This window comes from Lissotriton vulgaris, chromosome 1_1, assembly GCF_964263255.1.
Source record: "Lissotriton vulgaris chromosome 1_1, aLisVul1.2, whole genome shotgun sequence".
Classification (NCBI taxonomy): domain Eukaryota; kingdom Metazoa; phylum Chordata; class Amphibia; order Caudata; family Salamandridae; genus Lissotriton; species Lissotriton vulgaris.
In genome coordinates this window covers 715,069,967-715,096,773 of record NC_141685.1, presented here as the reverse complement: position 1 = coordinate 715,096,773, position 26,807 = coordinate 715,069,967, and the positions used below count along the sequence as shown (strand labels likewise).

Below are 26,807 nucleotides of genomic sequence, written 5' to 3'. Positions count from 1 at the left end.
TGAGCCGGTGCCTCCGAATCCACGAGGCGCTGCCTACATTTTGCGGCGGAGCAGGGGCGTGTAGTTTTGAATGCCCCGGAGGTGGTGCCTGCCGTGTGGCCACCCTTGGGTGCCTGCGGCGGTGGCTGGCTGCCTAGAGACCGCGAGGCGGTTCGGCCTCGGAGTCTAGCAGGGAAGAGTGCCCCGGCCAGCGGAGGAGTTTGAGGGCCCCCCGGGTGCTGCGCCCAGAAGGTGAGGCCTGGTTCCGGGGCCCTGGGCGCGTGTCTGCGCCCACGCTCCGGTTGGCTGTCAGGCGGAGTGCGGCTGTGCCGGTCGGGGCTCTGTGTGAGCTCTTCTCCCCCCCCCACCCCCGTCCCCTCCCCCCCTCGGGATGCTCTCTGTGTCGGGCATGGACTGAGGGGAGACGTGCGTGCAGGCCGTTGTCCCCACCACCCTCCTCCTCTCCTTCTCTGGACTGCTGGTTGTGCCCCAGGGATCGGCAGCAATCTCGGGCCACCTGGGGGGAGCAGGAGGTGCCCGGTGAGTGTGGGCTGGTACCCCCTACATTCTGGGGCCCTGGACTGGCAGCGGAAGGCGGGCACAGTGGGGACTGGAGCCCCTGGGCTGGAGCGGCGGTGGGCCTGGCCAGTTGCATGGCCACTGGTGGCGCCTCGTGGTGGTCCGGTGACTGCTGAGGAGCCAGGAGTGGTGGCAAAGCCCCTGGGTTGAGACGCTGGATGGCTGCTGGCCTTCCCTGTTGTGGGGCCCCAGACATCCCTGTAGGTTGGTGGACTTAACTTAAGTGGGGGGGGGTCTCCCCGCTCAGCCGGTGGTTGTGGGGCTGGAGATTGGCAGCCCTTTCGGGTCGTGACCCCCCCCCCCCCCCCATCCCCCCACCGGGAGGCGTGCGCGGAGTCTGGTCGCCGCCGCGTTGTCGGTCCTGGGTGTGGTAGCTCCGGTGGGACTGTGTTGTCTGCGGACAGGTCAGCGGGGAATCCGAGGATTGGCCGGGGGTACCTCCGTTGGTGGACTGCAGGCTGTGGCTCGGGATGCCTTCACTGCTTGTGTTCGGCCTCCGCTCCTCTTTCTGGGACTGGGCTGTGAGACGGAGTGGCCTGCGGCGGGTCGGAGCTGTGGTGGTCCCGGTGTGTGAGCCTAGCCTAGCCATACTTGGGCTTGCCTGGGGCCGGGACGGGCCAACATGACGAGAGACAAGGGGGCAGCGTTTCCGCGAAACAGGGCCCCATCGATAAATTCACTGGTCCGGAGCGACAGGCAGTGCAGCCGCAGGTTCCGAGGGGGCTGTGCCCGACCACGCAGCCCTGATGGCGGCTATCACCCAGTCCCGGGACATGCTGGACGCAAAAATTGGTGTGGTGGGAGCGGACGTTACGCTATTGCGTCAGGATCTACGGAATGCAGTGTCCCGCATTATGGAGGCCGAGGCCCGCATCTCAGGAGTGGAGGATGATGTCTCGGTCCTCAAGCAGAAGGTGGCTAGCATGGAGGGCATCCAGAAGGGGCTGGCGCTCTGGGTCGAGGATGCTGAGGGACGGGCACGGCGGAACAACCTGCGCTTTGTTGGATTTCTGGAGGGGTGCGAGAATGTTAAAATGGAGTGCTTCCTCACACTGTGGCTGGAAAGTTGGCTTCCACCTGATGTGCTGTCCTGGTGCTTTGTCGTGGAGCAGGCCTTACAGGGCGCTCACTCAGATACCGCCGGTGGGGGCTCGCCCGCGACCAGTGATTGCGAGGTTGTTGAATTTTCTGGACCATGACACTGTGCTGAAGCAGGCCCGCCTCAAAGAACCCTTGCTCTATGACAACCATCGCATCGTGGTGTTCCCAGACTACACCAGGCTTGTGCAACAGCAACGCCAATCTTTCATGGCGGCGAAGGCCAAACTGAGGGAACTTAAGCTCTCGTATGCCCTGCTGTTCCTGGCCCACCTGCGCGTCATCTTTCAATCCCGCACCCATTTCTTTGACTCCCCGGAGGAGGTCTTCAAGTGTACTGAAGAGACTGTGCGGGTGCGGGCACATACGCCGCCTGGACTGCATTCCGACCCATCCTTGAGTGAGGGGCCGTTGAAGAATCCCCGTGGACAGCGCAGAAGGGGGCACAGGAGGCGCTCTGTGTCCTGTGGAGCCTCCTCCCGGGGAGATCCTGCTTCCCAACGCCAAACAGTGGATCCTTAATGCTTGTTTGTTGTATGGTGCAGAGATGCTTCTCCAATTGGACTGTGTAATTGATTTAGCTATTTTATGCTGTGGGGGCTCTTAGAAGGGCTGAATCCCCACCTACCTAGTGTGTGTCAGCTGTGAGCATGGGGGTTATGGGCTGTGAGTTGGGGATCCATTGGTGGGTGAGGCCTGTGCCCCCCCGTTGGGGGTATGGGGTGGGGCCCACCGCAACAGGTACTTCAGTGTTTTTGAGGTATGGGGTGGGGGGGTCTGTTGGGGGAACAGGGTTTGATTGGGGGTTTGGGTTGTGCTTTCCCACTGAGCACATCAATATGTATGCACGCACTACTGTGTCTTCTGGTCCATGATACACCATGCATGATGCCTGATGGCTAGTTCGGCTGTAGACTGTAGATATGGGGGTGCCCGGGGGGCACTCTTCGTGTGGTAAGCTGGAATGTGTGTGGGATGTTGGATAAAATCAAGCGTGGGCTGTCCTGCGTCAGGCCAAAAGAGCCGGAGCTGATGTCCTCCTCTTACGGAAGACCCATTTGTTGGGTACCAAGGTCCTCTGCTTGCAGCGCTATGGCTTCCAACAGGTCTTTCATGCAGGGTTTGTGCAAGGCTCTAGGGGGTGGCGGTCCTAATCCACCGCAGTGTCCCGTATGTGCATGTGCAGCAGTGACTGGATCCGCAGGGGCGATATGTATTTCTTCGTGGCAAGATTGGGGAAGACCCCATCGTGCTGGGATGTGTGTATGCCCCTCCTCCATTGCAGTGGTCTTTCATTGAACGGCTGCTCTCTCTGTGGGCTGATATGCCAGACATGGCCTCCGTAGTGGGTGGGGATTGGAACGATGTTCTTGATGTGGGTCGAGATAGGGAGTAGGAGTAGGGCGGGTGGGGGCCCGGGTGGCGCACAGCCCACAAAGCTATCCTCCCTGGTTACTGATCTGGATTGGGTGGACACCTGGCGGCTCGTTCATGGCGACTTACCTCTCGGCGGTACATAAGTTGTTCTCCCGATTAGACTATGTCTTTGTCCCCCGGGAAGCGGCGACAAGTGTGGTGACAGCTGGGATCCTCCCCCAGGGGCTATCAGACCACTCTCCGGTGTTTGTGGAGTTGCAGCTGGGGAGGGGGGCGGCAACCTTTTCGCTGGCGCCTAGCGGTATGGCATTTGCAGAATGCGGACTATGAGAAGCACATGCGGGGCGCGATAGTGGATTCTTTTGTCGCTAATGAAGGCGCTGTTACTAGCGCTGTCACACTCTAGGAGGCACTGAAGCCAACTCTACGGGGAATAGATATAGCATGGTGTACGGCGGCAAATAGGAAACGTCGGGATGAATTTGTCAGGGCGGAGGCAGAGGTGGAGGGTCTGTTACGTCCAAGTCGGGGTGCGAGCGATGGGCTGGCAGTACGTCAGCTACTGCAGGCACAACAGTTGTACGCCTCTCTCCTACTGGACGAGGCCCGTCAAATCTGGTTAGCGTCTCGCAGCAGAATCTGCCAATGGGGCGACAAGTCGACCAAGATGCTCCAATGGCTCTGCCAGGGGGCTCTTCTTCCTCAGGCCCTTCCAGGTGTGCTCGATGAGTAGGACGCCGAAAACGGACCCCAGGGCCATGGCATAGAGTTTCGCCACGTACTACGCGGATCTTTATGCTCCGCTGAAGTGTTTACCCGAGGCCATGGTGGACAAGTTTATTGCAGATCGCCTAAAATTGTGTCCGATGATGTCCGTCAACAGCTCGAGCTCCCCCTATCGGTGGATGAACTGGGCAAAGCCCTAGGAGAGCTCAATGCCGGGAAGGCCCCGGGACCAAATGGGTTCCCGCTGAATACAATCTCCAGCTGGCATCTTACTATCGGGCGGCGGTGGAGGAGGCCAGAGAGGTTAGTCTGCTTCCCCCGGACTGGCGACATGCTGAGGTGGTGGTGTTGCATGAGCCGGGCCGGCCCCCGGAGCAGCACGCTTCCTATTGTCTTATTTCTCTCCTCAATGTCGAGGCGAAGGTTTTAGCTAAGGCTCTGGCCAACCGCCTCCTACTGCATACCTTGGCGTTGGTTCACCCGGACCATGCCAGGTGCATGCCCCAGAGAGCAGCGGGGCACAACATACGACGGGCCCACGTAGCTTTGGCAGCGGTCCGACGGGTGGGGGTGCCAGCAGCGTCTCTGTTGGTGGACATAGAAAGGGCGTTTGACTCCCTAAGCTGTGTCTACCTTTTCGCCCATTTCGCAGGCTTAATCTGGGTCCCCGGTTCCTGTCGTATGTGCGACTACTGTATACCGAGTTGACAGCGTCAATTCGGGTGGCGGATGCGGTATCGTCTAGCTTCCCGATTCGCCGTGGCACCAGGCAGGGGTGCCCCCTGTCGCCTTATTTATTTGCCTTGGCTATGGACCCGCTTGCGGCCTGGTGCGTATTGATGCACAGAGGGGTTTGAGTGGGCTGCCGGCCTCTCCGATAAGATCGCATTATATGCGGATGATGTTCTTTTTATCTTAACGGCATTGGATAGGACGGGGCCGCGGATTCTGGAGATTATGCAAATATTTGGGGAGGCGTCCGGGCTGTACATTAACCCTCGCAAGTCTACCCTATGGGTACTGGGGGCTCGGGATGGGGTGGGTCCATGGGCGTCGGCGCTGCAGGTGGTGGTGGGTTGCCTCAAATATCTGGGCGTTTTCCTCTCCGACGTGCCGGTTGTGTCCTGTGAGCGGAATGTGGTACCGGTCTGGGAGCGCATACAGGCGGATATCAAGATCTGGTCCTGTATGCCACTAACGATCTATGGCAGATTGGCGATCTTCAAGATGGTGGCGCTCCTCTGCCTGCTATACCAGTTGCAGAATCACCTGTACCCGATTACACCCTGGTGGTTCCGGCTGGTGAATTCGACACTGGGGCAGTGTCTTTGGGGGGAGGAGCAGTGCGTGTCGCATTACGTACGTGCTCTCTCTCCACGTACTGTGGGGGCCTCGCAACCTCAGATCTCTATTCCTATCAGTGAGTTGTGGTATGGAGATAGGGAGGACCTGGCCTACGCTGTGGAGTGGTACATGATGGGGCAGTCCACTATCCATACGCTACTCTATTCGGCTGCATTGCATGGTGCACTGCCGCCTGCGCCAAAAGTACTCTTTCAAATCTGAAGACAATCTCTGAAGCGTACGGGGTGGTGGAATTCACTGACGGAGGAAACTCACCTGTGGCATAATGGGAGCCTGCCGGCCCGGGCGGCCCTACAGGGCTTTCGGGGTTGGGATGCCATTGGCATCTCCACCGTGGGTGATGTTGTGCGCGATGACTCCCTCAAATCGTTCCGTGATCTGCAGGTGGAATATCAAATGCCCCAATCGCAATTCTTCCGGTACATCCAGCTCAGGCACGTGCTTACTCCCAGCCTGGAGGGCCTCGATTCTCTCCCTGAGTTTAGCCCATTGGAGTAGAAAGTCTTTATGGGCGACTTGGAGACCAAGAAAATATTGCAAATATACCAAACCCTGGTCGCTCATAGCGCATCCTCACTGGAGAAACTACGGGGGACGTGGGAGGAGGATGTTGGGGCAGTGGAGGAGGAAGACTAGAGGGAGGCCCTGGCTGCACCTCGGGGGCAGCCATTGCTATCGCCTTATCCAATTTAAGTACCTTCACCGGGTCTACTTTACTCGGGTATGACTGTGGCAGGCGGGACTGATGCCTCCCCGGAGTGTCTCAGATGTGGTGCGACGGAGGACACATTTCTGCATACAGTCTGGCAATGCCTGTCGCTGGACCGCTTTTGGAGGGATATTCACCTGCCTCTCCAAGGTTATGGGATGGTCGCTTCCACTTACGCCACAGCTTGCCCTGTTACATGTGTTGGAGGAGATGGGGGGGAATCTCTATAAAAGGCACCTATTACAGCTGGGCCTCACGTTGGCAAAACGGGACATTGCTAGGATGTGCGGGCCCCCTCGGTGGCCGGATGGAAGAACGACCTTGACTTCTGCATGGGGTTGGAGCGGCCAATCTTTGAGTCCAGTGGGTGCCCGCGTAAGCACTACAAAATTTATATTTTGATTTTTACAACATAAATAAAAAGCATTGTCATTTACAATGCCAATAGCTCAAACTTGCGTAAATGCGAGACCTAGTGCATTTCAGGTGCTTGTTTTTTATTCTGGTTAATAACCATTAAAAAAATGTTCTGAAGCAATAATGACGTTAGTACATCAAATTATTTGATTTTGTTTTCAAGACAATTGTCGGTCAAGTTTAAGAGTCAAGAGAAAAGGTTCCTTTGGAGACAGGCTGGGATCTGGTGAGATGATGTGAACAATGTCTCTTCAGATCTCATGTTAGTTTCAGCTGAGCCTGTAGCAGAAAACCAGCATGTGTTCAGTGGTGGCACTCTCCTGGGAACGCTGCATAAGTGGTCATCTGAAAGGCAGGCTTTATAAAGTTTATTGGGGCACCATAACATCTGTAGGATGAAATAGATCAACTGCGTATTTAAGGTGGATTTGGGACACCTGGTGGCTCATTCCCAAGCACTTTGATTTCAGCAAAGAGCAGCTGATAAATATATCACTTGTTCTTGAAGTTATATTGGTTTATATTTCATCATGCTGCAGAAGGATATTCATGTCTCCATCGAACATGGTTTTATTCATTGCTGCATAGAATCTTCTACAGTACGAGGACTTACTTAAATACGAAGAGCTCTTTTGGTTGCGAATCCTTGCTCTTACTTTTTCTTCTGCAGGATCGGAAAATTGGAGCTTTTCTGTAGACCCTAAATGTCCTGTTCCAGAAGGATTTGTTTGAGTCTTGTTTGTGTCATAGTTCAAATGGGTAGCCAACGGGATACTTTTGAAATATATTGTGTCTAATACCATGCATGGAGTGGGAACTTAAGGACTGAAGCCACATGTTGTGTTGGGTGTTGGTACATTAGTGTTACACCGTATAAGACTATGACAAGGTTAAAGATCATATTATGGCTTAAGAAGAAAGCTACAGAATTGGGGCAAGGATTTGCACTGCGTTTGGGGAGTTTCTGGTTCAGTGGTTTGACTGACAAATTTCCATCTCTTGCAAAGAGAGCAAATCAAGAATTCTTGGAGACTTTGATTCAAAAAATGTTGATTCTGTCTCGATAACCAACTTTAGATCTTATACAGGATATTTAATAAAAAATATAATGTTCCGGAGTCTTAAGGTGGGTGTCTTGAACAAGTGTAATTTTCTTATTGAAGCCATTGCTTTCCTTTATGGTAAAGAATAGCTGTTGTCAACAGTTCTTTATCTTTTTCTTGCCTAATTCTCGGATCAAACTTGCTTGAATAAACTCTTGGAAATATATCATAATGTACCTCGGTTTGGAGTTACTAGCAGAGAGCTTGCTTGAGGATCTAGTAAATGGGCTTGTTCAATATTTAGCGGTTCATTCACTGGTAAGTATAGCGTTAGGGTGCAGGTGAAAATAGTTGCCATTTGGCCAAATGGCACCTGCTCTGACTTAAGAAAGGTGGTCAGTCGGTGAGGATGCAGTTATTACTCAAGCTGAGATTGGCTAGGCAAAGTGACAACTACCTAGATTAAATATAGGATTGGGTTTGGCATGCAAATTTATTGAGAAAAAGTGCAAAGTCGAAACTGTTTCTACTGATCAGCAGAATTTCGCCCTTCTGGCAAAGCAGAACAGATAATTTCTGCTGAAGGTAAACCACTGTGGTGCACTTTATAATCAATCTGGTACATCGTGGTCACAGTGGTGGCTTAGGACAAGGCCAGTGGTCAGAGGGGGAAAGAAAAGCAGCTGTCATTGCATTGCATCCTCCCCAGTCTCCGGGGCTGGCACGGGAGACAGCCACTAGTGGTTAATATTTATAAAATTTGAAACATTTCACAGTACTAACATAAGATGAACAAAGTTAATCTACTGTATCTCACCTTTATCATTCTTGAGAGATCACCAGCATCTGCAAGCTCCAAGACTATGTTAAGTTCATTGTCTTCAATGAAGGAAGCATAATATTTAATTACGTTTGGATGGTTCAGTTGCTAGAAGTAAATAAAATACACCAGTTTCATCTAAATGCCTTGAAGCACAGAAGATTAGAATACATTAAATGCAATTACTTAGTTCCCTTGCACAAAAAAAATCGAGAATTAAAAGACAACTAATGGCAAAGAAAACTAGCATTGAAAATGCAATAGGTCTCGCCTTTTTATTAAGTTAAAGCCATTTGCGTTGCTGTACAATACCATTAGCAAAGCAAATGGCTTTAACTTAATCAAAGGCGAGACCTATTGCATTTTCAATGCTTTTTATTGTACTGTTATAGCCTTTTTTGTTGTGGGGAGTGGACATAAACAACGGGAGTGTGTAGGTTAGGAAATAGTATCTGAATTAAAACAGGAGCAGTGGACGGACACTAGTGAAGAATCCACATTCGCCAGATTCAGATGTCAGACTGCACTTATGGCAATGGACTTCATTAGAAACTGTGTGTCAGAAATCAGTATAGTATATATAGAAGCATTGTAGTTCGAGAAAGAGAATGAAACATGGAGGTAAGAGGGTGTGTGTAGGGGGTAGAAATAAACATGTGAGAAATACGGTTAGAATGAGAGGACAGCAATAGAATAGAAAGAATGATACCCAGAGGAAGGACAAAGGGTGATAGAGAAAGGGAAAAGAGAGAGAGAGAAAGAGAAGAGAGAGAGAGAGAGACACACACACAGAGAGACAGAGACAGAGAGAGAGAAAGAGCAAGAAATTGGGTATGTGCTTGAGAGATAGAGGAAGTGAGAGAGAGAACGAGTGAAACAGAGAGGGGGAATAGATAGTGCATGTCAAAATGAGACTGACTACAGGAGAGGTTTAAGACAGAGAAAGAGCTTCAGCAATTATGTACATAATGCTTGTGATGTGTTCAAGTGTCTGTGTTTTTACTCTTTTAATGCAAACCTCCCATGAAACAAATGGAAACCGTGTTAAACTGTAGCGCTGTTATATATTTTGAAAAGTTTTACATTGCGACAGACCCTCTAACCTCTGAAATGTTACACTGTGCAATTCTGCCTCAATCACCTGCCCCCTTCAATCCCCCAATGCAGACACAGATTACAGTTCCTTACTGGCCACAGGTGCAGGCTAGCGCTCTAAAGGCACAGGCACGATGGCTGCGTCTTACCTCGCCACTCGTGCTGCCAGGTGCGACATCCAAAACACTCATACTCCCACTCACACTCCCCCTTGAAAAGAAGTCCAAAACAAGCGCAAACCCTACCAAAAGAAATACAAAACAAATCAGCCCACAAAATCACAAAAAGGCTTAAATGAGGATAGAGAACTTTAAAGTCTGATAAAAAAAAACAATGTCTTGCTATTTTTATCACAAAGACTCCTGAAACTATAATTAGAAAGCATTAAAAGCTCAAACCATTCTTTGCTAAATGTGATGAAATTGGCAGCAGCAAAGGAAAAAGCATATGCGTACACATTGATATTCTAAGCAAGTGTGGCAGGAGATGAGGGAGGAACAGGTACCCGAGTAAGGGGGGGGGGGGGGGGGGGGTACTAAAAGGTAGAGCAGAACTTGGGTAGAAGGAGGAGCGTCATGTGCCTGAAGAGCATGTGTAAGGTACAAACAGTATAGCGAAAGAGGAACAGTCTGCAGTGACTTAACTGTGGTGTGGCTAAACAAGTTAATTGGAGTGGCGAGGCAGCGTGTGAGTTGGCAAGAAGGCCCGAATATGTGGGAATGCCAGACAGATTGTATCATTCAAAGGAGGAGTCACCTATCACGTGACTTCCAAAGACTTTTCTACAACAAAACAAACTGCAAACATCTGGGCCCAACACTAGGTGGCCATCTATGCATAGTGTGTAATCTGCAGCTCATATGCCTCGAACAATACGTTTGGCAGGGGGCAGGAATGGACAGGATGCTGGGCAGGGGAGCATAGTTTCTTTGGGTGCAGACTCTTTGCTGGGGTAGTGGAGTGAACTATCTAAGGGATGGGAGAAGAGATTTTAAGTGGAGGACGGTGTGCAAGAGACACAGTGATTGGGCTGCTAGCAGAGTCTGGAGGAGGGGCAGTAAAGGTTGGAGAGGCAAAGGAGAAAGGGGATTGGTGTAGGTTGGTGTGCCACAGTGTGTGGCAGGGGGCAGGAATGGACAGGGATGCTGGGCAGGGGAACATAGTTTCTTTGGGTGCAGACACTTTGATGAGTAGTGGAGTGAACTCTCTAAGGGTTGGGAGGAGAGATTTTAAGTGGTGGACGGTGTGTAAGACACTAGCAGGGTCTGGAGGAGGGACAGTAAAGGTTGGAGAGGCAAAGGAGACAAGTAGTTTGGTGTAGGTTGGTGTGCGACAGTGTGTGGCTGAGGGAAAATTAAATTTCACTGGTTGGGAGCACATAATAAGGTGGAGGGCTGACCTCCCCATTTACAGGGGCCTAGAATGGGAGCAGTGAGTGAGGATGAGGTGGAATTCATTCCAGTATCTGGTGGATGGGCATCAGTGACCTGAAGGCTGCAGAATAGGGGGCAGTGTCTACAGTGTAGGGGGCAGTGCCTACAATGTAGGGGCAGTGTCTACAGTGTAGGGGGCACTGTCTACAGTGCAGGGCACACTGCTTTGGGTGAGAGAAGCCTGGGTGAAGTAGGTCAGGAGAGTAGAGGCCAGGGTGTAGGGACTTAGCAGCTGAGTGAAGGACAGTTTGCAGCCGGTGTGAGGAGGGTGGGCATAGATGTGCTGTGCATGCCAGACATAGTGCCCCCACCTGGATAAACGAAGGCGAGTGCAGACTTGCCAACGAACGTTGCCACCTCCTACCACCACTAGCCAGTACTTCTCCACGAATCCATCCTTCCCGTTTGCCATGTAATAGGGAAGCCAACCTGACGCTGCTTGGGGGACTACAGTGCAGAGTGACAGAGGGACAATTCCTTAAGCCAAATCGGGCTTGTTTCTGGGCTGGCTCCACCTGTGTATTGGCAGACTAGGGCTTGGTGTCTGGACCCACACACTCAGCCCCCTCCGCACACCTTCAATCCCGGCGCTGCTCTCGTCACTACAGAGATAGCAGTGCAGTGAAGAGCGAGTGGCTCTAACTTAGCAGAAACCGAAAGTAGTGAATCACACAGTAGAAAATGCTGTCCGTGGGGAGGTAGAAACCCTGCAATTTGCTAGTACATCTAGACATCTATGACTACATATAAAACAGCCATAGACGAAGTCACTGTTGAAAAGTTTACCTTAAATAAGCACTGTTACTTCGGGTTTGTGCAGCAACTCATTCTGGTATTAGAACAAGAGAGGGCGAAACCAATTATTTTGACAGACTAGCGAGTATAAAATCGACTTATTTAAGAAACAAAAGAGGCAGCGTGTGGGTGGTAGAGAAGGGTATGCATTTCCCAACACAGTTTTGCACTGCTGCTGTCTGTGCTGCTTTGGTTGTGTAAGGACGGTCAGTTCTGGAAGCATACTTTAATCCCACCTAGAGTTAGGAAGGTTTACTCTTCCGCCAACAATGCTGCATTGACTGATGCACGTCATAAAAACTTTGCACTGCAATTTCAAAGTGCAGTGGGATTTCAAAAGAGAAGGAAGGCGGTTTGGGGTGAACGTGGATTCATAGTTTAAAGCAGGTGACACATGCAGGGTGCAAGTTGCCAAAATGCCTGCCGGTCAGGAAGACAAAAAGAAACACTTCACTTACTCTATCAGCGCCGACCACATTCATGGTACAGGTGTGACGATTGCCCTGGCACCACAGACCATCCCTGGCAGTGCCGCGGTCGCAGTCTGGATCAGACACTGACTCCTGAGTCTCTGACCGAATGGACTTCAGGCTGCAGCTGAGGCAGTAGTCATCATGCATCATGCTCATGCAACGTTGGTTGTGTTGGATTCTTTCACTGTTGATGCTTGGGAACTTTTTTTTTCATGTGCATGTTTCCGTAGCATTTGACTTTTAGCACTCAGTAAGAGGACATGTGTCTTTCTCTTTCCTTTTGTGCGGTTGCATCGAGTTGCTCCCTTCCACCATCAATGTGCCCACATTTTTCCTGAGCACAGACTTACAGAAAGAGGATTCATTTTATACAATAAGATACAAGAAAGCGATTAAGTGTCAAAGCGGTTTTAGCATCAGAAAATAGCTGCTCTTCTTATTTCTGGTTTTTTTTCTATGTGCTGATCCCTACAGGATATTAATTGACATTTCAAGGGCGTGAAACACATGGTAATGGTCCGTTATCTCTGCAGCGTGATGCATTATAGTCCATTAGTTGGTGCAGTTGTGGTTTATCTTACACTATTACACATCAATGTACTGAATTGTGTGAAACAAGAGACTTAACAAGCCATCCAAAACCTCATCTCAATACGGTAAGCCGAGAATACCTGCTGAGCCATGAAAATTATAGAGCAGCTGTTTTCATATGTGTGCGACTCTTGCAAAGCATAATATTTCCACCTGGACCCGAACCACTGCGCGTTGCACGAAAAAGTCCTAAAAATATCAATTTCAGGAACAACAAGTGCAGGGTTGTTGTTAACTTTGCCAGGATAGACGGTGACTGGATGTTGGCTCTTCGCATCTGACATGTTATAGTATATGACTAAACACGCCGTCCCACAGCGATTTGAGTACATTATTTGCATTTAACATAACGCTGCCAGCAGAATGGTTTTGCATGCTTGGGGAATGTGAGATATTTGATCAAACTACTAGTGCTGTTTTGTGTCAGTTTCAGAAATGACAGCCAGGACCGCAGCTTTTCACACTCGAAATAGGCCTCGAATGATGCCTTCTGTTCTAAGCATATTATTAACAAGCGCGGCCCGTCATGGACGGACATAAGATGTGCATGCGGGGACTGCCTTTACTGGTGGCGCAAAAAAAGTCCCCAGTGTATCACACCGCCAGTAAAGGATCCAATCCCTGCGTGCACATCTTCTGTCTCCTTTGTTTTCCCGCGTGCACTGTTGTATAGCGTTTTAGGACCCTAGTGTAATTTTCCCGATTCATGCCCTTATATAGGTATAATTCACATTACCCTTATATAGGCATATAAATCATACCCATATTTAGACATAACCCATCCAGTCCAAATACGGCATGGCTACTTCCACTAGTTACAAAAAGCCACAACAATTTCTCGGAAAACTCGGCTTCAGCAGTCAAGTACATCCCCTTTCTTGAATATTGATTTGTCCTAGAAATCATGGCGTTTTCAAAGAACTACCATTCCCTTGGGGTTCGTTGGTGACGTTATTATGTCCGACTTTACGTCAAACCAGGCACCTTCAAGGTATAAATATGCCCACACTTGCCCTAGCAAGGACAAGGTGGTTTGGAGCAGTTCGACTATCTACTTGTCCGACGCAGCTCGCTACAGCAAGTGCCGAAGGAAGCCGACCCTCCAGCTGACGCACTGACAGAGAGGCTGCCTTTCTCTCACTGAGAATCCAGCTCCAGTGTTTCCAAGCTCCCCTTGCGGGGTGTTGGGAAATCGAGTCCCGCAAAAGAGATACCAGACCTCCTTCATTCTAAACCAAGGTACGGAGCAGATTAGACCCCAAGAGAAATCTTGGATAGATTCTTGGCAAAGAAACTAAACCTATGCTACACCACACTTACTTCTTCCCTCGTACTAGACTTAGGTTAGGTAGATCGGGGTAGTCGTAGTTTAAAAGCACCAGTTGAGTACTTTTAGTCTTTGTTATTTATGTATGTATTTTATGGCTTAGAAACCATACCATGCTTTTACAGTATTATTTTATAATACTCTTCTTGCTGTACGCATTATACTTTACAGCCAGTATTACGATTGTAGCAGTTCATTTCTTCTGCATGAGAAAGAAGACTGTTCAATAAATACTTTTATTGAAAACGCCCGTCTCTCTATTTCTCTGCACCTCTGATGAAATGAAGCATGCAAGAATGACTGAGTGAAATATCAATCTATTGTTTCCACGACTCTGAAGATACGTTTTATCTTGGGGAAACAAAGTTGTCATGTTTATGCGGTTGTCAGAAACTAATCCCTTCTTGTGTATTCGAGAAAGTTTCAAGTGACCTCTGAGCTAGCTGGCACTCACAATTAAGTCTAATATAATCGATAGAGACCTAGTCGACTTAAGTCCTACGTCACATCTATAGGATATATTATTCCAATGCGCAGAGCCTATTGTGAATATAGAACTACACTACAGCACGCTTGAATAGTATCGATTCCAAAAGTTCTCTGCATGGCAGAGCAGCGCATGCGCTGGTTTCGCCAGGCCGAGACCTAAAAACTTAAAAAGTTTGCCAGTATTTCTGGTACATCTGTTCATTCAACTCAGCTTCTTTCACATTAATTTCTCATGTTATTCTCTTCATCAGTGCTGAAATATGTGGCACAAACCTTAATGACTGGCCACCAAATGCTACACAGACTGTAGTTCTCATAGGAAGACCATGCAAGTGTTTCCTTTTTTTTCTTTCTACATCAAGATGATACATACGAAAACAAACAAATGAACGGATTTTGGAAAAGTTGTATAAAGGGGTGGTTGGTGGGAGAACTCCTCAGCAGAAGACGCAGTGGCAAAGCAAAAGATCTCGCCTCAGCAGGATCTATTGGCTTTTTCAAAGTTTTGTTTAGCTATGTTGTACAACAGCACAACTGATGTGCATTGTACAGTATGGTATGGTTGGTATTTGTATAGTATGGAATGGTATGTAATTTTATAGCATGGTATTGTAAGGAATTGCATGGCCTTACATTGCATGGTTAGGTATAATCTGTCATTGCATTGTATGGTATGGCTTGTCATTGTATACTATGGTATGGTCTGGTATGGTATGGTATGTTAAGTTATGGCCTGACATTGTATAGTATAGTATGGCATGTCACTACATAGCATAGTATGGTATGGTATGGTATGGTCTTTCATTGAATGGTATGGCTTGTCATATTATGGTATGGTAACGAAGAAAGGGGTCAAAAGCCACAGGGATGGAAGGTGGGAAGGAGAGGGCAAAAACACACTGACACAGGGTGTGAGGAAGGGTTGCGGGTAAAGGCAATATGGTCGGACAATGGAGTGAGGGAAACGTGAAGGAGTATCATGTAAGCTATACCACTAAAACAAAGTCAGAAAAATGTACGTGACACCCACACACATCGAAAATAAATGTTCTCGACTATTCTGTAGTGTGTTTGAAGCAGTAACAAAGGTGGAGATATAAAGTTAGGGGTCAAAAGCCGGATGTACGGAAGGTGGAATTGAAGCGGGTAAAAGCAGCACGGGTAGAGGGAAAGAGGGAGGGTGCATAGCCCCACGTTCAGCAAGTGGGAAAGAGTTTGAGGGTAAAACGCAACAAGGACAGACAGAGAGGGTAATATGAAGACATTTTTATGTCTGCAATACTACTAAAACAATAAATGGCAGAAAAATACAATGAACACACGTGGTCTGAAGATAAGGTTTCTCTGCCACTGTGTGTTTGAAGCAGAAGAGGGAGCGGGACGGAAATAGATGGCTTGCACACAGATGCAGTATTATGGAGTGCATCCTCAAAAAGAAAAGCTGACAAAGCGAGAGCGACGGATGAACATTCAGAGGGAAAAAATGCAATACATAAGGCTTGCACCACTGAAGGGGCAAAAACACAAAGGGGAAATAAAATCAGGACTGGCTAACCAAACAAAAGCATGGAAATACGAGTGACGACAAAGCCAACCAATCGTAAGCAGTGGGTGGGATCCAAGTCCCTTTTAAGCTAACAAAATGGCATGCGCTGCCTCAGGGAAAAATTTTAAACAGATCTACTATGGTTAGTACCTGTTCTAAAATCTGAGACTCCGCCACAGATGGGAAGATTCTCAAGAGCTAATGGATCACATGGAAGAGATGAGGGGCAAGCAGACTGCTGTCATGTTCAGAGCAGTCTATTCAAATTCCATAGCCTTGAAATAAGAAACCATACTCTTATTTTAAACACTATCCACCTTATGCAATATGCAGCTTATATGACAGTGTTACAGTCACCACATGAGAAACACTTTCTTTTTTTAAACATCTCTTTATTTGGTGTCTACATTTATGTACCCACTATACAACAGTGCTTTAGTCTCAGCAAACGACAAAATAAGCATAACAATTTAGGGTACCAACAACAACACAGAGTAGCAAAGACTATGTATAGAAAATTCATCACGTAAGGAGGATGTCCCTTAGTTGCTAACAACGCTGCCATTAACGTCAGAAAGGAAGAAATACCAGAACAAGAGAAACAAGGCAACTATCATAGAACATGAATTGCAAGCTATGCAGGAGATTATAATAGGTTTGTTATATGAGGACTAACTAAAGCATTACCATGGCAATAGACACAGTAAGGAAACAACTGTGTTCTTATAATGTGCACTCACACTATTATCAATGGGGGTACTAGGGAGAGAGAAGGGGGCAATCCAATTAATGCGCTGTGGGGGAGGAACAGTACCTTGCCAAAGTAGTGCATCAAGCAAGGTGTTGTGGGGAAACTAGAGCAATGCGCCGACAAGAGGTAATGCTAAAAGTCAAATCAACTGGCAAATCTATGGGGTAAAGTCCTGCTGAAGGCTGGAGAGAAGTCACCACATAAATATCACTTGAAAATATGATGTAAACAATTTTATTGCAGAAAAAGTGGTAAGCCCTCCATCGGTTCTACAGAAAGGCCTCTGAAGTTCAAAAGAGACCACCAAAAAGTAAAGCTGGAAACAGTTCTACTTGCTAATTGGATGTTCTAACCACTGGCAAAATGTAAGGACTCACAGAACCTTGAAGAAAACTATACAATTCCTTACCTGGGAAAGACATGTATTGGCTACTCCTGCATGTGGACTTAACTGACAAACAGAATGCAACAGTCCAAAATGGAAACTTCAGCCTTTTCCTCATATTCGGTTTATTACTAGACTTGACACTGCTTTGGTCAATATATTTTGAATGGGAAGGACCGGTCCTGCGAAGGTCCCGCTCCTCATGTCAGAAAATGAAAAGCGTTCTCTAAAACTCAGTCAAAAGCAATCTGGTTAACCACACATTACAGATGCAATAAACCTTCAGTATTAAAACTCACTTACACCACACTGCATATGACAATGATAAAAAAAAACTATTATAGACTCCAGAATCAACCCTGCTATGCAGTCTGGTAAAAGCTCCAATGGCATATGGCAGTTCCAATGGAATGAAATCCCAATTTGCAAGGCAGCTCAAGACAATTTGTGAGTGACGATTAAAGAAAGCATAAATCAACACCTTGGGTATCTGCAAATTCCCCAACCATTTACCTGGGCAATGACCACTGTTAAGACTTTGGTACATATTTAGGAGGCTGAGATTAAGGTGACACATTGAAGTTAAATTTCAGTAGGTCAATACCATAACACTAGGTTTTGCAACTAATAGTACTTTCCAACTGTACAGTTCTACTGCAAGTACTAGAGCACTGACACACAGAAGCAGTCCACAAAATAATCAATGAGTTACAGACTTCTCAAGCGATTCAGACCTCCATTGGTCGCTACATCAAGCAAACTCAGAATTGACTTGTGAATCTTCTTTAAAAGCCAAATCCTCAAAATAAGAAGTGACACTGAAATTGAGTCCACATCTAAAAAACTCTTTCTACTAAATTGACAACAATCTTGAACGCCAAACAGCCTTATTTGATCCCTTTAGGCCTATTTGATAGAGAACCGTCTTGAAACCATCCACATAAGTTGCCCTATTGGGTCACCCACACATACCAAGACACCCACTGAGTGGGAGGATGGAAAGGTCGATGAGGAATCTGGTTAGTCTCTACCAGAAAAGGAATTACTGAAGAGGAGTAGTTTGTTCTTCTAGTAGGGATTTCTGACAGAAGATTCCTCACCTTAGAATACATACCGAAGCAATATCTCAGAAGGAGGGCATGAAAACTGGCTCAAACCAGAAAATCCTGGAGGCCCAAACGGGCAAAAATGCCCGTCTAGACTGACTTAACTGTCTTTGTGAACGTGGGGAGTGATGCCCACAACGGCTTGGCAGATGTCCAGGGCAGGAAACCCATGTGCCAGCACATTAGTAGCAGCCTTGGCCCTGATGGAATAAGTTTGCAAACCTTCAGGAGGTTGCTTCTTAGCTAAAGCATAGTAAATTGTAACGCAGGGTACAGTCCATCAAGAGATGGTCCGCCTATAAACAGCCTTTCCCTTTTTCCCCTCCAGTGAACCTGATAAGAGAGCTTATCGTCCACCAGATGGTCTTTGGCGGGATCACTGTAGAACGAGAGAGCTCTCTTCAGCTCCAGGCGGAGGAAAACAAGTTACTTACCTGTAACTTTGGTTCCCCAGTATTGGTAACTTTCATAGATTCCCATGCTTTGTATCATTACCCGTCGTCGGAATGGGAGCCACGGTAAATAGAAAATACCTTAGTAGTAAGCACAAAGTGAAAAATCAGGCCTAGGCCTCATCTCATTTTGTAGCTTATCCACCTCTTTTAGTAAAAGAGACCAAATTCTTGCAGTAGCCAATCAGAGCAGCCTCACCCCATAGAACCTTCCTGAGAGAGCCTCAGAGCCTCAGATTTTCGTAGCCGTTGTGAACAGCAACATCATTGGACAATAAGGCTGAGCTTTCCCAGGGGAGGGTGGGCGCATGGGAATCTATGAAAGTTACCAATACTGGGGAACCAAAGTTACAGGTAAGTAACTTGTTTTCTTGCCCCAGTATTGGAACTTTCATAGATTCCCATGCTTTGTGTCAGAATAGCTAGCAGTAAAGAGAAAAGCATATTTTGTAATATGTGTACCTGTAAATGTCATACATAATCCTGATAAGAAAAACAGATACACATTTGCATCACAAAGCAGAACAATTACAAGTAATACAAAATATGCAAACAGGAAGGCGGGATAGTAAGGAAAGCTCACCGACTTATTGGAAAAGGTTCCTCAAAACCGCCTGGCCCACTGCCGCATCCTCTTTCACAGAAGAATCCAAGCATTAGTGGCGAGTGAAGGTGTGGACACTGCTCCATGTCGCCGCTCAACATATGTCCTTGATCGGGACACCTGAGAATAGAGCCACCGTTGAAGCCATTGATCTAGTAGAATGAGCACGAACTGCTCGTTGAAGTGGTTTCCCCGCTGCTTGATGGCAAAAGTGTATTGCACTGGATATCCAGCGGGAGATGCAGGGTTTAGAAATTGGACACCCCTTACGTGGAGCACTGAATGAAACAAAAAGCTGGGAAGATTTTCTGAACAGTCTTGTGCGCTCCAAGTAGAACTTGAGACATCTGTGAATGTCCAAAGAGTGCAAAGCCCTTTCAGCTGGCGTGGAGGGCCGCGGGAAGAAGGATTTTAAGACCACCGGCTCATTCAGATGAAATTCTGAGGGTACCTTCGGAATAAATTTAGAATTTGTTCTTAGGATGAGAACATCGTTTTTGAATTGTAGAAAAGGTTCCTCAATTGTGAAAGCCTGGAGCTCACTAACTCTTCTAGCCAATGTCAGGGCCAAGAGAAGAGCCAGTTTCCATGAGACAAACTTCAGGTCGGCCCTATGAATAGGTTCAAATGGGGCCTTCATTAGATGTGATAGGACCAAATTAAGATGCCAGGCTGGTGGTGGAGGCCGGACTGGTGGAAAAAACCTGAACAAACCCTTCAGGAATTGTTTAATGATCCTTGCAGACCAAAGGGAAGGACCTGATGATGATCGTCTAAATCTAGAAATGGCCTCTAGATGTACCTTTACAGAAGAAGGAGCCAATCCAGATTTGGCAAGAGAAAGGATGTAAGGCAAGAGTTGGTGCGGTGCAGAAGTATATGGATGTAGACCTTCTCTCCGACACCAAAGGTAGAATCTCTTTCACTTAGTCCAATAGGTTTTATTCGTACTAGGTGCTCGGGCCTGGGCCAATAGGTCTTTACATTCTCCTGAAAGATTTAAACCCTGGAACTCTCTGAACTCAGGAGCCACGCTGTCAATTGTAGTGACTTCAGGTCTGGATGCAGAACCTGTCTGTGAGCCATTGTCAACAGTGATGGAACAGGACGCAGGAGAATTGGTTGATCTTGGGAGAGGAGAAGAAGTTCTGTGTACCAAAACTGCCTGGGCCATGCTGGTGCAATCAGAATCATTCTGCACGGTTCCACCTTGAGCTTGCTGATCAGTCTCTGGATCAGCGGAATAGGAGGAAAGGCGTAAACAAATGCGCTGTACAAGGCAATCAAAAGCGCATTCCCCAAGGATCCCCGATGGTGAACCCTGCTTGCGTAGGACTGGCATTTGGCGTTTTGGGGAGTTGCAAACAGATCGATGGTTGGAGTCCCCCAACGTGCAAACAGTTCCTCTAGAATGGTCTGATCCAGTTCCCATTTGTGGCTGATAGTCTTTTGGCGACTCAAAGCGTCCGCTGTGGCATTGAGTGTGCCCGCCAGATGTTCCGCTGAAAGGGTGATATTGTGTTGGATCACCCAATTCCAAAGCCTCTGTGCTTCCTTCAAAAGGGTGCAAGATCTCGTTCCGCCCTGCTTGTTTATGTAGTGCATGGCTATGGTGTTGTCTGTACGAACCAGCACTGAACGGTTGCGGATCCTTGGAAGGAAAGCCTGTAAGGCTAGACGAATGTCCATAAGTTCCAGTAGATTGATGTGGGACTTGACTTGGACTGAGCTCCAATGACCACTGACTTTTAGTTCTTGGAGGACCGCTCCCCATCCCTCCATGGAAGCCTCTGTTGTCAATACCATGGGAGATGGTGGAAGTTGGAATGGAAAACCTACTGAAAGATTGTCTTTTAGCAACCACCAGCTGCCTGCCTTCCACATTTCCGGAGTGATTACAATCCTGTCGTCGAAGGAGCCCGTCACCTGACGCCATTGTTTGTCCAACTGTTCCTGCAGTGGACGCATTCGCAGCCTGCAGTGTGGTACCAATGGTATGCAGGATGATATCGATCCGAGAAGCGATTTGTATTTCCGAACTGACAGAAACTTCTGTGTCCGTAGAAGGCGAGCTGAAAGAATTAGCTTGATTTGGCACTCTTCTGAAGGAAAAGCCAGGCAGCACTCCGTGTCTAGGATCGCACCCAAAAACTTCGCTGTTTTGGAGGGGTCAAAATCGATTTTTCTCTGTTGAGCCGAAGGCCCAGCTGCTCGAACAGTTGTCTGCAGCTCGTGACTGCCCTGGACGCCTCTTGGAACGAAGGAGCCTTTAGCAGCAAATCGTCCAGATATGGGAAGACTTCGAAAGACTGCTTTCTGAGAAAGGCTGCCACCGGAGCCAGTACCTTTGTAAAGATCCGCGGAGCGGACTGGAGACCAAAAGGCAGTACTTTGAATTGAAAATGGCTCTTGCCTACTGTAAATCGAAGATCTTGCCTATGAGCTGGATGAATGGGTACATGGAAGTAAGCGTCTTCCAAATCTAGGGTCGCCATGTAGTCCCCTGGATTGAGAAGGCGGAGGATGTCCTGAAGAGTGACCATCCTGAAGGACAACTTGATGAGATAAGTGTTGAGCTGTCTTAGATCTAAGATCGGACGCCACTTGTCCTTAGTCTTCTGAACCAGGAAGAACCTGGAATAGAACCCTTTCCCCTTTGGGAGAGAGGTACAGGTTCTATTGCCCCCTTGGTGAAGAGTTGGTGGGCCTCGATATGAAGGAGTTTCAGATGTTTGGGTGTAAAGGCGTCTGGAGCTCTCGTTGGAGGAAGATATTGGAACTCCAACGTGTGTCCTTTCTTGATGATGTTTAGGACCCACTGGTCTGTTGTTATGACCATCCAGTTGTTGAGGCAATGTGCAATCCTTCCCCCCACTGGTGTTAATGAGGGCACAGGAACAGTAGAAAGAGCCACCTGGCCGCTATTGTCTCTTGGTATTATCTCTCCTCTGCTGCCCTTGTCGTCCTCTCGGCGGCTGGCGAGAGAAAGAACCCCTCTGTGAATACTGAGGTTTGTATGTTTGGCCAGGTTGGGAGTTGGAAGAGTAGCGGTGCTGATTGCCGCCTCTATAGGAGGAGAATCCTCTTCCTCTTGCTCCTTTAAAGGGCACTTTGCAGTATTGTAAAGTTCCTAAGGACTTGGCCGTGTCCGTATCTTTCTTTATGCCCTGTAGGGCGTCATCCACGTGTTTGCCAAATAACATCTCCCCATCGTAAGGCAGATCCAGAATTTTATTTTGTACCTCCTGTCTAAACCACGTGGCTCTCAACCAACCCTGGCGTCTCAGAACTGCCGAGCCGGCTAGCGCTCGGAAGGCCGTAGTTGCTATATCCATAGCGCAGTCGATTACCTCAGAAGAGGCTCGCTCTCCTTCCAGTAAGATCTTTTTTACCTCGTCCTTAGATGCATCCTGAAGTTCTTCCACAAACGGGGAGAGGTCACACCACATCTGGCGATCGCATCTCCCCAGAATCGCCAAAGCATTAGCCGCCCTAACGAGGAGGCTGGCCATTGTGGAGAATCTTTTTCCAACATTGTCCAAACGCCTGCCCTCTTTATCCGGTGGCGTCGTTAGCGGCGTGGATGGGTTTCTAGATTTACTCTGTGCGGCCTGGGAAATGAACAAGTCCGGTTTTGGTTGACCTAGTAGACATGCCGGGCTGCCCTCTGGCGCCATATATTTTTTCTCCAGTCTGGGGAGCACCGGGAGGACCGTGGCCGGATTCTGCATAGCTTTTAGGCCTTCAGACCAAACATGTTCAATGATGGGGATTGAACGTACGGATTTCCGGAATGGTTCTTTGAAATCGTACAAAAAACATTCAGACTGAACTGTGGTAATCGGAAGACCAAATCTCTTGGAAGCTCGTTCCATCAAGTTGTGAAAGCCTCCGATATCTGCTGGAGGAGAGATTGCGGTATCAGGCCCTGTGACGTCTGGATCTCGAAGGTCATCCTGATTCCAGTCTATATTCTGGTCTTGGTCAGGGTCCACTTGCTGATCTACATCAGATAAGGCATTATCATCATCTGTATCATCCCGAATGGGCACCACCTCTTGTGGATGTTCTACGCGCTCTGGGTCACGCCCTCTTAAAGGCAAAGAGTGTCCTGCCAAAGGCTGGGATAACTGAGGCGGAGGTGTAGGAGGGCGTACCTGTTGAACCTCCTGAGGAGTAGGAAATCGCCTCCGATAGTCCTGCAACATTAGTTGTAGATCAGAGATGAGAGTGGATGGCATCGCCACCATCTCCTGCTAAGATTGACGTGGAGGTTTCTGCAAAGGAACCTGCATGCTTGGCCTCTACTGTGGGTCATAATAATCCTGTGGAACATAGTGTTGTTGCTCCATTTCACCTTCCTCAGAACTGATGTCTTGTAATTTTACTTGTAAGTCAGAAGGGCTATAAGCCGGGCCAAAATCGCTATAAGCCTCTTCTTCAGAGTCCTCATCCAGCAATAGGGTAGGAGGAAACCGTTGAACTTGCCGTGGAGATGTCATTTCCGGTGTTATTTGTCTTTTCCTGTGTGAAAAAACAACTTTTCCAGTCGTTGATGACGTCGACGGAATCGTCGTCGACAGTTGTATCTTCAGAGACTGCTTCGTCGACGAAGAAACTGCGCTCGTCGTCGAGGATTGAGTCGTCGACGGGGAGATGGTCATCGTCGACGATGGTTGGATCGTCGACGGAACCGTCGACGAACTAGTCGTCAGCAGCAAGGTGACAGGTGTCATCGACATGGTCGTCGTCGGCGTTGTCCTCGTCGTCGACGCGACTCTCATCGTCATCGTCATCGACGCGGAGAAAGTGATTTTCGTCGATGACTAACAGGCATCAGGCATCTTAAACATAGTCGACTGCGCAGGTGCCGTCGTCGTAGCCATCTTCTACGAGACCGTCGACGAGGCCAATTTTACAGACAAGTCTTTCTTGATAGAAATCGTCGGCGTACCTGTGGTTTTCACCGTCGACGAACGCTGTTTCTTGCCTGAAACAACCTCCTGAGTCGCAGTAGAAGGCTTTTTCACCCCTCTATGCTTGTCAGAGGGTGGTGAAGTCACAGGGACGATCTTCTTAGCCTTTTTTGAAGGGGTGGGTATATTGAAGGAGAGTGGCATTGATGTGAACATACTGTCAGTAAATAATCAGGAAATTTCTGGTCCTACGGGTATGATGGATTCTTCGACTAGCACGGGCACGTGGTCGATAATGTTTTGGAACATTGCAGGCTTAAAAGCAAAAAGGCCTAATGAAAATTGGGTTCATCTTGTGAATGAGAACGATATAGTGAGTCTGCAAGAAACCTGGGCTATAGAGGCTCATAATTTGTGTGGTTTTAAAACTTTTTATTCACCTGCAATTAGTTCCACACATGGCAGGGTCAAAGAGGGGCTCTGCATTTATGTGTCGAACTTGTTCAAATGTAATAAAATTGAGATAGTTTTAATAACGGGTACTCTCATATAATTAGGATACACATTGATAAAGCGTGTAGCTTGATTGTCGTTAACTTTTATAATATGTTCTTGCGGAGGCCGTGGAAGAAACGCTGAAAGCTCTGGGCAAGGACATCAAATCTTTGTTGGGTGGGAGAACCCAAGAAGTCTGTGTTATTTGGGGAGGGGATTTTAACTGCTCTATATGTCAAAGCGGAGAAAAAGGTACTTGTGGTATATTGCTGGAAAATGAGGTCAGTTTAAGCCATTTTAAGCACACCACATGTGGGGACTATCTAAACGAAATTATTTTTACTTGCGACATGGGTTTTGTGAATAGAACTGGTCGAATAGATGTCCCTTTTTGCCCCACCTTCAATGGCAGAGGTGCCTACTCAACGATTGATTTTATATTGATGTCGGTCAGGGGAGAGGTTTGAGTGTTTAAAACCTTGGATAATCCATTAAGTGACCACTTTCCCTTAAGTCTGGAAATTTTAAATCCATTCAATGATCATGTTAGAAATTGTATGCCAAGACATCACATAGAAAATATTGCCCTGAATAGGCAGAATGGTTATTCCTTAAAGTGGACCTAAGTGGTCCCTGAGGATTTTCTTTATAACTTGATAAAGAAATGCGATTTTAGTATTGACGCTTGTTTGGACAAAAATGCAGGTGATCTTGTAGTTATCAAAAAATTTGTAGTGATTGCCTCACACATAAAAAAAAAACCTTTGGGTAGAAACGAAAAGTTTTAAGGAGAATACATCAAGCTGGTTTGATACAGCTTGTACCAAGGCTTATTCTAATCTCAAACATGCCTTAAATGCCCCTGTTAAAGATTGTATCTTAATTAAGAAGTTGAGAAAGGACTACAAGAAGACTCTGAAAAAAAGAAAGGATACTTTTAAAAAGGAAGCTCGGGATACATTGAGCGAGGCATCTTTGAGCAGAGACTCAGCAGCTTTTTGGCAAGCAGTAAATGCCCCTTTTTTAAATGATTAAACAAAGGCCAGGGTAGAAATGGAATATGCTACTTACCAGTATGCATCTGTTCTTGGCATAGAGGGCTGCAGAGTGGTACATTATGAATAGATCGCCATCTGGTGTTGGGCTCGGATGATTGCACTTTGTTTTTGTCTTGGAGAGTCTTTTGTATCTTGGTGATTCCTCCTTTGGTTGGTAGTGCGCATGGGCATCGGCTCCATCCTTAGATTGTTTTGCCATAGTAGGGTTAGATGGAGTAGTTTGATAGAATACAGATAGGAATGCCCATGCAAGTGTATCTAAATAAGATAATGTTGGAACAGACACAGGTTTCCGGGGAGGCTGGGAGGGCATGTACCACTCTGCAGCCCTCTATGCCAAGAACAGATGCATACTGGTAAGTAGCATATTCCGTTCGAGGCATATGGGCTGCAGATGGTACATTATGAATAGACTATACAGCAGTTCTCTCCCTAGCGGTGGTCGCCCGTGTCTGTTGCAACTGTCTGAAATAAAGTCTTTAATACAGCTTGTCCCACTCTAGCTTGTTGTGTTGTGTGCACATCTGCACAATAGTGCTTTGTGAAGGTGTGCGGTGTAACCCAGGTAGCTGCTTTGCATATGTCATCTAGTGGAATGTTTCCCAAAAATGCCATAGATGCTCCTAGTTTACGTGTAGAGTGAGCTCTAGGAGGAACAGTTAATGTTCTCTTTGCTTTTAAGTAGCATATTTGAATACATTTTACAATCCATCTGGCAATGCCCGCTTTAGAGATGGGATTGCCCTTATGTGTAGGAGAAAACGCAACAAATAGCTGTTTTGTCTTTCTGAAAGTTTGTGTTCTTTCTATATAGTACAATATTGCCCTTCTGACATCCAATGTATGTAGGGCCCTTTCCGCTACCGTCTGTGGTTTTGGAAAGAGAACCGGTAATTCCACTGACTGATTGATGTGGAATGCAGAAATTACCTTTGGCAGGAATTTTGGGTTTGTTCTAAGAACCACTTTATTTTGGTGTAACTGCATGAATGGTTCTTGAATCGTAAAAGCCTGCAACTCACTTACTCTTCTAAGTGACGTGATAGCTATGAGGAAGGCCACCTTCCATGTGAGGAATTGTATTTCACACCAATGCATAGGTTCAAATGGTGGCCCCATTAGTCTGGTAAGTACTATGTTGAGATTCCAGACTGGGGAAGGTGGTCGTCTTGGTGGAA

The 26,807-nt window shown here is 47.5% G+C and overlaps 1 protein-coding gene across 5 annotated transcripts in view; it reads right to left on the bottom strand.

Moving 5' to 3' along the window:
* NEK7 (NIMA related kinase 7) overlaps positions 1-26,807 on the bottom strand; it is a 313,090-nt gene that overhangs the window by 146,671 nt on the left and 139,612 nt on the right. For all 5 annotated transcript variants that reach the window (XM_086954906.1, XM_086954898.1, XM_086954922.1 and 2 more), the window contains one exon: positions 8,111-8,221. In XM_086954906.1, coding sequence (XP_086811032.1) covers positions 8,111-8,221 — 111 coding nt within the window. The remainder of the gene's footprint in view (positions 1-8,110; positions 8,222-26,807) is intronic.